Source organism: Bactrocera oleae, chromosome X, assembly GCF_042242935.1.
Source record: "Bactrocera oleae isolate idBacOlea1 chromosome X, idBacOlea1, whole genome shotgun sequence".
Lineage (NCBI taxonomy): Eukaryota > Metazoa > Arthropoda > Insecta > Diptera > Tephritidae > Bactrocera > Bactrocera oleae.
In genome coordinates, this window is record NC_091541.1 from 30,062,453 (window position 1) to 30,075,962 (window position 13,510).

Here is a 13,510-nt window from a genome sequence, read left to right on the forward strand (position 1 = left end):
CCAACATACAAATGAAATATGTAACACACTCTAAGTTTCGCGTTGCCGAACCGCACAAACATAAACCGCTATACCGACAGCGCTGACCGCGCGTCGTAAAATTTTTTTTTGCTTAATCTAATCGCGATCAATCAAATTTTTTTGCGGGTTTCGTTACTTTAATGTTTATTGCAAAACACTAAAAAAAAATTTTTAATTTTGTGAGGGAGAAGTCATTAAAATTTTAATTAACAATTTGAAAAAAAAAATTATTTAAATTCATACATATTTTCTCAAAGTACAAGCTTTGAACTATAACTCCTGAAAATTTTCAGTATAAAATCACCAATCGTTTTCTAATTATTAATTTTTTAACTAAAAGTAGTAAAAATTTTCAATTAAAAAAAATTGTTGTTAAAATTAAAATTAAAAAAAAATAAGCAGGGGACTTGCTCATGATGACTACTTTATGAAAAAATACTCACATTCAAATTCGATGATCAAGTGGAAAATGGGGGGTCCACTTGACGTGTTTTTACTCGCTTCTACATTTTACATCTCTGAAAGCATACTAATAAATCTCACACGCTATTGGTCGAATTGTGATAAATATAATATATATAAATGACGTCATGTAATTTATCAAGTTTCTAATGACAATTTTCATCAAAATGGTCTAATTGTTACAGCTAATTTCAAAAAGTTTACATTTAAGACGTGGGACAAGGTCTGTCGGGTCCGCTAATCTTTTTATAATTTTTTGGTACAACTATGCTATGCCTGCGATTTCGCCCCCGTGGATTTCAACAAATATATTACTGTTCAGTTCGCAGAGCTTACAATAATTTATTAATTTATTTTAATATGGCAAACATACACTTCAATTTCATTTATCTATATATATTGATGTGAAAATGGGGGAAATCGGATAACAACCTCTCATTAGACATATCACACACCAACGAAGATATTGGAATAAAACTTAATATAGAGACGCAGTTAAAAATATTCAAAATCGAACTTTAATTTTCCAAGCAACATGACCATACTATGACCAACTTTATACGGAAAGTAGTGGCGTTAAGATATATAATATTAATGAAATTATGTAAGCATTTTTGTCTGATAGTACTGTTATCTCGTGAGTTTGCATTAAATTTAATGGAATCATTTTCTCGAGCATACTTTGCGTTATGCCAAAAGTGGATGATATCAGTTCAGAAATGCAAATAAATCCAATAAAGTGATGTTTAATCTTCCAGTTGACTTTGTACCGTATACAGCAGTCAATATGTGAATGAACTTAAGTGAAATTAAATTGAAATTAATTTTCCTTTAAGTTGTCATAATAAGACCATTAAAAATTCTTTAAATGTAAACATTTATATAGTAGATTAACTGATTTTCATACCTATTTGAATCATTTGATCGCTCAAAAACACCCGTATATTACATACAAAAAACGTGTAAATTTTGAATTAATTGAACCTGGTTAATTGGTTTTCCCGCATAATTGGTTATAAATATGTGTTATTAAAAAAATTATACCTTTAATTTCCCCCGGTTAATTGCACAAAAAACTTTCGTCAAAAAAATAATCTGGAATTGTCGCAGATACATATTTCGCAGCAATTGTGATAAGGAAGTCAGTTCTCAAAGTTTTAAATTATATTCAGGAAAATTAACTTCAAACATATTTTATTCAGAAAACAAGTTTTTCTGTGAATTAGGGAATACGGAATAACATGCTATTTCACGTAGATTGATCAATATACAAAAAAAAATTACAGACTTCTCAAATTAACATTTAAAACAAGTAAGGAAGGGCTAAGTTCGGATGTAACCGAACATTTTATACTCTCGCAAAATCAAATGGTATACTCGTTTGAGATTTTTTTGTGTATTGACTGATATTTTCGGTAGACGGTCAACTATAGGCACTGGGGTACACATATTTAGTACTTAGGGGTTTGAACAGTTTTGGTTCGATTTAGACAATTTTTGGCCGCAAGGTGGCATACTTTAATTGCATTATTCACGCAAAGTTTTACGCCGATATAATCATTGTTGCTTGATTTGCATAGTGGAAAGTGAAAGAATCAAGTGGTATTTAAAATGGTGTCATATGGAAAATAGGCGTGGTTGTAATCCGATTTCGCCCATTTACGCACTATGACATAGAAACATGAAAAGAACGTTACGCACCGAATTTGGTTGAAATCGATTAAGCAGATCTCAAGATATGGGTTTTCACCTAAAAGTGGGCTGTGCCACGCCCACTGTCTAATTTTGAACGCGGTTCCTATAAAGTCATCTTATACAATCTCAGAGATAAAATTTAATGTCTCTGGCGTGTTTAGTGCTTGATTTATCGCGCTTTTAGTAGTTTTTAACAGTACCGTTATATGGGGAGTGGGCGGAGTTGCCGCCCGATTTCAACTATTTTCACACCGTCAATAGAAGTGCTAAAAACATTTGCTTCCAGTGAATTTTGTTATTATAGCATTAGCGGTTTAGGAGATATGCACATTAAACCTATTAGAGGCGGGACCACGCCCACTTTTAAAAAAAAATTTTTAACTGCAGATGCCCCTCCTTAATGTGATCCTGTGTACCAAATAACAGTCTTGTATCTTATTGCGGAGCTTAGTTATGGCAAGTTATTTGTTTTTGATTAATGGCGTTTTGCAACGATCTCTAAATATAATATGTGAACGCAAATGCTGCATTTATATATGTTCTTTTTTGTTCCCTAAGTTAATTTTTTTTTTATAACAGTGGTCTGAATGAATGAATTATGAGTCGGAGTACAGTCGAAATAATAAAGATAGTTACAATCAAGTGATTTCCGATGTTGACAAGAGCGCAAGTTAGAGAAAAGCATCCAAATTTCATGGTGCTAAAATGAGCTTATCTATTGTTAAGGGCGATAAGAACATCTGATTGGTGCCACGTTGTCTTTTCAGACGAAAATAATTTTAAATTGGAAGAATCCAATGCATACAATTATTATTTCGTTGATCTTCGGAATGAGGAACATTAGTTGGAACGACTACGTCGGAGTGTGAGCGGTGTAACGGTGTGTGGAGCCATATTCTAATATCGTACGTGAGAACTACAAGTATATTCAATTTTCGAATGCTAATACGAATGCAAACGCATATAAAAACAGAGGTGTGGGGACAAAAGTCGAGTCTAGACGACAATATTCCAGTAAACAGAAATTAATTGAAGGTATAAAAAATGATTTAAGATCTTGCTTAACAATATGAGATCGACTCATTTTTAAAATTATATACGATTGGTTAAATTAATTAATTCATAAGTTTAAAGATATGATCTTGTCTGAATATTTTAAAAAATACTGGAAAAAGGATTTGAGGATAATTAAAATTGTTAACTTTTCTGTTGATTTTGGAAAATAATTGCTAAATATACATATAAAACAACAAGTAAAACGCTAATTTTTGTTTTATTTAATAGAAAAATGATTCGTTAATAATCGCTTATAATTTTTGAATTACAGCTTCTTTAGTTTCGATAGAAATTAACAAAAACTATTTAATCTTGAGGTGTGCTAGCCTAATAAAACGCATTAAAAATATCATTACTAAAAGCTAAATAAATATTTAAAGTGCACATATGATATTTTTTTAAATTACTTAGGTTGTCCAATTAAATGGGTTTCCTGTAAATGAACTAATAGTTCAATTGAAGCAATAATTATAAAATTTTTGAATTGCAATTATCCGAGGAACACTGTATTTATTATACCATAAATGAGAGTTTTGTTCATCTGATCGTTGTTTGTAACCCCTAACTAACCTCACAGACGACAATCACATATTCTTTTGCTCTAAAACAGCTATGCCCAACGTCAACATTAGAATTTTGCGAAATGGTATTGTGCCCAATGAAAAAAAACGTGCTACAGCATTCCAAATACAATACTTTCACTTGATGATGTATATAACATAAGCCGGAAATGGCTCTTACCTTGTTCTATATTACTGTGTATCTCGAATACTAGCAACCTGTCGGGTCGGGCAAACTACCGGAATACTTTACCAGTGGCCCTTTCCTCCCCCGCGAAACCATAGGAAACAATATACACATATATATAAATATTTTACCAGACTCTGATACTAACAAAGACGCGGCAAGGATTCAGAAGTAATTTGAAAGGCAGCGATTTTCAAATTGATCTTAGCAAAATTATTTCTTTGTCACTTCCACAGAGATATGATTTCTTACACCTACGTAAAGTATTAATTTACAGTCTCCTTATAATTTAATTTTTTCATACTTGAGTTTGTACAGAAGTTCAATGGAACCCGAAGTACATATATTGTTGCAGAGATTTGTTTTAAAATTTTATATTATTTGTATTCATTGAAGTGATGATCATATCGTGATGATCATATCGTTCTAGCCACTTGACCGAATTTAAGTAAATAGTTAAAAATAAGCAAGAAAGGGCTAAGTTCAACATAAACGGATTTAAGTCAGCTAGAAAGTCGGAAAAATGACATCGGATGTATTTGAGAGAAGGTCCGGACTTGTTTGCTTTAGCTTGTGACATTACTCAAGTATATTTCTCGAATATTTCCATGCAGTTTTATAAGGAGAACACACACTGACGGACATATTGGACATAAAGTCTGCTAAAATAACAAAAATAATTATTTGTTGTGTATGGTAGCTGGGGTTATTCGTTGATCCATTTTACCCATTTTCTGCATTAAACTATAATATTATACGTTCACTTAAGTTTCTAAGATATACTACAAATTGACCGATATACGAAAAATAGGGAACCGGAAGCTTAGAATTCTTATATTGGGTATATGGAGGCTAGAGACACCGATCCGATTTTATCCATTTTAGGCATAAGGGCACATTGTTATTAGTTAGATATGATGTTTTCATTTCTTTAAGATATCTCACATATAGGCTGGAATATACGGTATAAAGTCAACCGGAAGTTCGACAATCTTTATATTAGGTATATTGGCGCTCGGGAAAGTATTGATCCGATTTGACACATAGGTTTAGTAAAATCAGGAAAAGATACTCTCTGAATTTCAATAACATATGGGCCACATCTTTGATATAAGAGGCTAGATTAGTTAATGGTCCGATTTTAACAACTTTTAGACTTGAGATGGCATACTTTTAAGACACAAAATTTTAACCCGATCAGGATTATAATTGCTGCTTGATTTGTATACTGTCATCATATTGAATTTCAGATATTGTTATATGGGAAGTAGGCGTGATTGTAATAACTAATTTTAAATGCAATTCTCATTTGAGAGTCGTCACTTAATCGTACTATGGAAATCGCCTTATCAACGGCTACGTAAGTTTAACTTATGTTGAGCTGTACATTCCCATATACATATTATATTGCAAGCATATATTTTTACTACGTCATGTTAATTTCAGCGTTACGGGTAGTCAAAATTAAAAATTTTATTTTGAAATTTCTTGAAGTACAATATATGAGAAATATTCTCCGAAAATTTAAGTAAATCCGAGAAATACCATTCCAATTATTCGATAATTAGCGAAGGGTTCTCGTTCGCTCTGAAACGTTTGTGTAAAACATCAAAACCTATGTTTTTTGAACTGGTGACCACTGCAGCTCGAAAACCGCTCGGTAAATTTCAATGAAATTTATGCAGCTTTTTGAAAACATAAAAAGCTAGTGCTTGAACGAAGGATTTTTATCCTATTGCAAAATTTTGCTACAGAATATAATAGTTTTGTTCACATAACGGTTTTTTGTATCGCCTAAATATAATTGAGTTAGATATATATATAGGTAAATGATGAGGATGGCGAAACGAGGTGTAACTTTAGTAAAAATTACGATATCTTGATGAAACTACACATATTCTCTGGTACTATAAGAAGTTCGTTATTGTAGAGGAGCTTAATCGGACCACTGCCACGCCCACAAAACGCCAATAATCGAAAGCCTATAAATATTATAAAATAAAATTTGCACAACTTAGCTACAAATTATGATATACAATTGTAAAGCATTACAAGCATCCGGTTGACTTTACTCCTATATATTGGTGGTGGTATGTGGGGTACGCTAATGAAACTCAGAGAGCATCTTTTTCTGGTAGTAATTGTGTTAATGCCAAAAATAGATCATGTCGGATCAATACTACTTCTATCTCCCATATACCTCATGCAAGGTTTTCAAACTTTAAGTTGGTTTGTACCTTATATATCGGTCAATACAGTGTGTGTGAGGAATTTATTTATAAAATTGCTTGAAAATATGTTTTGGAGTATAACTCAGCAATGACAAAGGTTGTTGCAACAATTCCATACCTTTCTTTGTCACCAATATACCCTGTGTAGTGATTTCTGACTTTCCAGCTGATTTTAAACCGTTTAGGTTGGAAAAAAAGGGATGTCATTTAAATGAAACTAAGTGAACAATTTTTCTTAAATATAAATTTTTTCACACCTAAGGTATTTCTCCTGCTTAATTATAATTGTAATTTTTTCATGCCTGTGACTACACCTCACCTCCAATATTTTGAATTATTATAAAGCCGCTTTTGAGTATACTTAAGGTTTTCAAATCGAACTAACTTAAATAGTTTTTCAAATCGAAAAGTGTTGTTTAGTTTATTGGTTATTACAACTAGATATAAACAGCTAATATTCAGACATAAGTGTATTAATATATTTACATGCACTTATGTACAAGTACAATATATTGTATAACAATTATTATGATTTGGTTTCATTTGAGTTGATTGCTTTAAATAAAGATAAATGTTTAATTAATATAATTTCGGTGTCGAAACTTTGTTACTTACATTTCACAGAATGCTTATGTGAATTATTTTACTTTGTTAATAATCCTTAGTTGATGAGATACAATTGCATGCATAGGTACAAGCAGCATGTGTATATAATATGCACACGTGTAGTGGTTCCTCGCGTATTAATCGTAGTGTACATTGCTGTTGAAGCCAAAAATAATTTTTTTCGTTTTGCTTTTCGCTCGTCAGTTGCCGCTAATTTTTAAATTTGCATACTTTTGCCAATTGCCGGCCTATTGGATTATATTGACTGATACAAAAATATACTTATGCGTTTGTACCATACAACATTCGTATGCACACATTAACACATGGATTTGGCGTATTCATTTATATATGTATGTATGTGAGCTCATAGAAACATTCATACGTAATATATGGATATAGGAAGTTTAGACACTTTTTAGCCTATTTTTCTTTCTGGATGTGCTTTTGTTGACCGTCAAAACTCAAAAGTGTGCTTAGTAAATTTGTTTTTTAATATATGTAAAAGTTTGAAGATTTGAATATTTTTCTGTTCTAAGTTTTTTCGCACTAATGGCCTTTTATTTTTACCTTATGTTCGGAATATAGCTGGATAGTAGTTTTTTAAACTTTATATTTTCAAATAAAATTTTTATTAAAATTCGAACGAACGAAAAGGGGAACAGAATAAATATGTGTACTGAAAACGTCAGTGATACAATAGCTAGACTAAACGCAAAATTTTTTTCTAACGTATTAGTACATTTGATTGTATGTAAAAACGGCATTCATATGTATCCACCGAGCATCTCCCAATGCTATATCGGTATACATATAGGCAAACATAAAAAATTTTGTTGATTTGAATCGATTAGAGTTTAATCGTAACTTAAATTGTAAAAATGTTTGATTAGTTTTCGTTACAAAAGTCTATAAATTTATTTATCACAAATAACATAAGTCTATGCCACTAAGGGCGACGCATTATAGCACTTTTACCCATGTGTTCGTTTCAAGGCAGTTATGGAATATTCTGTACATGAAAGATGTCTATTCCGGGGATAATGGCTGTGAAATTTCCAAATATCGAATATTACAGATTTATATAATTTTCTTGCTCTGGCAACATGTTGCATGTAATAAATTTTTTTTTACATATCGATAGTTCGTAACACCATAAATATACGCTCTCAAAATATGAATGAAAGGACTGAGATATATGAAAAGATATCGAGACCAAAAAGAAAGAGTTATATTCAGACCAACTTATAAGTCAGCAAAAAAACAAGCCAAAAACAAGAAAAACGTTAACTTCGATTGCTAGAGTGGTTCAATCTGAAAAATTTATTCGGATATTATTGAGTTGCTTTAGCCATAAAAGTTTTCCATACAAAGACTTGAGTTTGATCGGGTAGTTTGTATGACAGCCATATGCTGTAGTTGTCTGATCTGAACTGATTTCTTCGGAAACTGTACTAACTTACACTAAACAAACAAAATACAAGAAAAACCTTAACTTCGGTTGCATGGAAGCTGGAATACTCTCCACACATAAAAAAAATTTCATACGAGAACTTGATTGTGATCGTTCAGTTTGTATGGCAGATACATCTGAAAAATTTCTTCGGATATTGTACCGTTGCCTTGGAAAATAATTCATGCCGAATTTCGTGAAGATACCTTGTAAAAAAAAAAATTATTCCTCAAGAACTTAATTTTGTTCGTTCAGTTTGTATGAAATAGTGGTGCGATATCGGCGTTTTCGTCAAATGAGCAGCTTCATTGTGGGCAAAGGACGTAAGAAAAATGTCAAATCGATATGTCAAAAACGGAGGGAATAGTTCGCGTGTATACAGACGAACAGGCATGGCTAAATGAACTCAGCTCGTCACGCTGATCATTTATATATGTACGTACACATGTATATACTTTGTAGGGTCTCCCACGTTTTTTTTTGCGTGTTACGCTGTTTTAAGTATAATTAACAGAATATTAGGATTTCATTCATACTTTCTGTGTTAAAACTTACACTTAGACTCGGTGTCTAATAACATATCCAAATTACAAAATTATGTACAATATATATGTTATAAATATTATGTACGTCACACCAGAGAATATAATATAACTAGAACTCTCGTGTTAAATTAAAAGATTTAAGTTGCTGCAGTAAGCCCCAGGGAATATGGATATCCTAAATCTAGGTGAAGATCTTTGGCAAATAATGTTCTTTATAAAAATAAGTACGCTAATGGTAACATTGAAAACAATTAAGTGATACAACCATATTACTGTTTGCACTGCTTTTAATGTGATTTAATGAAAGTAAAAAATATATTTGTACATTTGTCCTAAAAGACAGCGACGGAGCGACTTTTTGACTCAAGAAATCTGAAGAAAACTACTTCCAATCGCGTTATCTCGTCTATTTAGCTAAATTGGACAGCACATGTGTATTTTACGATTGAAGACTTTTACATATTTTTAAGTGCTTGCAAATATAAAATTTTCCAAAAAAATATAGCAAAAAGTTACTATATTTACATATGTAGTTATATCTGTACTTACGGTCATTCGTTGTTGAACTGTGATCATGTTTTGAACTTCGATGAAATTTTAAAAAGCTGTTATAATGATTTGGAACATTTCTTTCAGCACTACTGTTGCCAGTCTCCTCATCTTCAGGAGTTGCTGTTACGCTACTACTAGTTCCGTGCCATAGATTCGATAAAAACTGTGATCCAGCGTGTCGAAGGCTTCCCATGCTATTTCCAATTCCGTGGTTTGCTTGACGGGCCCCAAAATTGTGACTTGCTCCACTGAAATTTTCAGGAGATGTTGGCGACGTTGGTGCAGATGAGGAACCACAACTCGACAAAGCTGGTGCTAATGTGGCATTTTTTAAATCACGGATTTTTTGGTGATATTCCAGCTTTTTTTGAATACGTTCTTCTAGTGCCCTCTGCCATTCGGCATGAGCTGCCTCTAAGATACTAAATGTTTCCTTTCCACGTATAAAGTTTAAACAAATCACGGGCCATGCATCCAATGTTTGTACTGCTTTTGAATTGTCTTCATCCATACCAGGTGGATTAATTTCGCCCTTTGCTTTTATATTGCGTAAATTACGATCGTAATTAACACGCTTAAATCTATTAGCGTTATCATCATTGACGCTCTTCTTTCGGGCCATACGCAAATATCGCTTAATCGTATCACTTACTGATTGTGAAACATCTTCATTATCTATTGAACTCTTGCGACGACGATGGTGTTGGGGGCCTGTCGCTGCTGTAGAACTGGCGCCTTTCTCCGTCTCATCATCGGTGGTACCAAGGGTGTAACTTAACGAAGCTTTCAATGAAGCCTCTTCCCGTTTGAGATCCTTATATTCTTCTGCTAAGCGTTTAATTTCTTGCAATGGGACAAAGTTAGTTTGAGTTCCACAAGAATTAAAATATTTCACAGCCTGAGGGTGTTTCACATGGCTTAAAGGTACGTTATATGTGCTATTTTTGTTTAAGGGTGGTAGATTGAGTGTATTTGGCGGCTTACGTTGGCGAGGTGCTGGCGTGGGAGGCATAGGATTGGCACTGGCGTCTTTTGGGATAATTTTCAGTTGTTTTTTTGGTACTGCTCCAGTTGTTGTTGCTGATGGTACCGTTGTTTTTATAGCGGTATTCCTCAACTGGATGGTGGCTTCTTGACTGTAGGGTCCTAAATACAAATCCTGATCTTTGGTACTACCTCCAAACTTAACAACACTATTAACACCAGCACTAAAATTCTGTAAACTAGACATTGATGAAAAATGCCGTATATTTGGTCGTATACCCTTTAATGACGGTGTGGAATGTGTACTCAAAATACGATGCAACTGTTGTTTTTTAAGAGAATTATATATTTGTTTAAGTAAAACCTTATCCTGAAGAATAGCTGGAGTAATATCCTTTGGTGGTATTGTGAATTCATTTACTCTCGCACTACGAGAAATTCTTCGTAATCGTTCGAGCAGTTGATCGATTTCATTTAGTTGCTGTAAATCTTTAGGAAGTTGTTGTGCAAAAAAATTAAGGCCACGTGAAGTCATATTGCCGCTGTTAGTCGCTGACTTCCGGATACTATCAGGACGGCGAGCACTTGGCGAAGCTGTTTGATCTGGCCGCACTGTTTTCGAGCTGAGTAGTGCCGTAGTTTTGCACACTTCGTCAAGCTTTAAAAAAGACTGCAAAAGACCAATAACTTGATCAGCATTGTGTGCTTCTTCCTGCTCTATTGCTTCTATCGTAGTTGGTCCCTTTTGCCCGGTATGCTGCAATAAATGTTTCAAACGTTGTTTTGAATTACGCACAGCTCCTGGATAAGAAGATTTCCGACGCCACAATATAAAACGGGGTTCGTTGGCGCAAATCTGTTGAAAATTTGCTTCAATCTTGAATATATCTTCTTTACAGTTTTGCGCTCCTTCCGGTATAAGCTTACGTCCAGCATCAGTCATATATTTCCAAGTTTTACGTGTGAGTAGCCAACGGTCCCGTTTTTTCTCTTTCTCTTTGATTGACGGACGTCGGCGTGTTGGTTGTGGTGATGCTGCGGTCACTGTAAATGAAGGTAATTTCAAACTAATATCTTTTGAAGATGATTGCCAAACTGTAAAAGCCACTTGTGATGCCGTCGGCGCTGTCGGGTCAATCATAGCTGGTGCATCACTCAACTCCTGATATAACTCATTTAGTGCATCATCTAGCGGACCAGAGCGTTTTTTCACAATTTGAATCGGACGACGCAATGCAGTATCACTTGCTTGCGATGTCGCTATATCCTTTTTGATATCCATGTTTTCTGTTGTGCAGTTGACACCATCGTCAATAAATGCACGATTCTTCCAACTCAAAACTTGTTAAGTTCGATAACAATATTAAATGTTGCCTCCCTGAGAAAGAAAAGCATAGAATTAAACAATCATTATTTGACGGGGAGAAATTTTTACCAACTGATATTTTTTCACATAAATCTTCATTTTAATGAAATAGCAGAGACTTACAAAAGCCCACTGTGGCACTAATATTTTGATCGTTTACCTAATCTAAAAATTTGTTGAAGCTAAAACTTTGTTAACGTTTTCCACTAATATTAATTGACTGTTTGCGGATAAGCCAAAAATCGTGCTTTTCCTTGCACTGACTTTTGTAAACTGTAAAATTTTCGACTGCAGCTCGTTCTTAAATAATTTTAGTATTTAGCATTATTGCGACTATATGACGGCATAAAGTAACAGTATTAACGGCCTAAAAGCTGAAATAATAAATAATATTTACTTGAGGTATTAAATTTTGTGAATATTTTTAAAAAAGCAGTTTTAGAAAATTTGGTAGTAGCAATGATTTCCTTTGCCGGATTGTGTTTGTTTTTATTGTACGTACTTACACAAGCATGCAATTCGTAAGGCTCACCTTTATGATGTAATTTTAAAAATATATTTATGAGGAAATTTCTTTGTTAAGTAATTCACGCTTCAGCCCCTACTTAATGCAGCATAAACGTCAGCACTTTGAAATGGTCATAAAAATTTGCACCACTACGGTATAAGCGATTTTCTCGCATTAGACCGCGACTAAACAATCGAACGCAAAATTTATTAGTCAATATTACTCCTACATATGTAAAATTTGGATTTCAGTCATTCGTGGATTATCAAAATAACTTAGTTCCGTCTATTTGCCGAATCACTGGCGTTAAAGAGGAAAATTAATGTTATTTCCCTTGGTTCTCCTAGTTTCAAAAATACATGAAAATACGTATGCACTTCCAATATAAGAAGACCACGCCACTAATAAGTATTTAAAATGCAAAATTTTAAAATATTTTATCATGAAACAATTCTATTCTGCAAAATAAAGCAATAATTTAAAAGAGATCGGCATCGGCAGAGATAAAAGTACATTTAAATGTTTTTGTGCTTCGAGAGCGGGAAAATGCTTACTAGAATTTCTCACGAAAATTATTTGTATCCCAAGTCCCATTATAAAGGGTGTTTTTTAGAGGTATAGAACTTTAAATTGCTATAAAACAACGATGGATCATTCGATTGACATGAATTTTATTTATCCGAAAGATAATCTTGTGGCATTACATTTTAAATACGATTTCTGGCATACGAAAGCCATGGCTGGCTCGGATGTAGTCCAATCTGGACGTCCAATTTTCGATGACTTTTTCAACATTTGTGGCTGTATATCGGCAATAACACGGCGAATGTTGTCTTCCAAATAGTTAAGCGCTTGTGGCTTATGCGCAAGACCAATGACTTTACAGAACCCCACAGAAAGTAGTATAGCGGTGTTAAATCACAAGATCTTGGAAGCCAATTCACAGGTCCAAAACGTGAAATTAGGCGGTCACCAAACGTGTCTTTCAATAAATCGATTGTGGCATGAGTTGTGTGATATGTTGCGCCGTCATGTTGGAATCATAGCTCCTGGACATCGATATACCGATCACCATTGACTGTAACGTTCTAGCCATCATCGTTTTTGAAGAAGTACGGACCAATTTCCACCAGCCCATAAAGCGCACCAAACAGTCAGTTTTTCTGGATGTAACGGTGTTTCGACATACACTTGAGGATTAGCTTCACTCCAAATGCGGCGTAGCCATTCAACCAGAAGTGCGATTCATCGTATCATTCATAAAATGAACCATTATTTTCGAAA

General features: G+C 33.7%; 1 protein-coding gene across 5 annotated transcripts in view; it reads right to left on the reverse strand.

Moving 5' to 3' along the window:
- The window catches only part of RhoGAP102A (Rho GTPase activating protein at 102A), a 61,699-nt gene that overhangs the window by 41,370 nt on the left and 6,819 nt on the right, over positions 1-13,510 (reverse strand). For all 5 annotated transcript variants that reach the window (XM_070112702.1, XM_070112701.1, XM_070112700.1 and 2 more), the window contains one exon: positions 9,366-11,730. In XM_070112702.1, coding sequence (XP_069968803.1) covers positions 9,366-11,634 — 2,269 coding nt within the window. In that variant the 5' untranslated portion in view covers positions 11,635-11,730. The remainder of the gene's footprint in view (positions 1-9,365; positions 11,731-13,510) is intronic.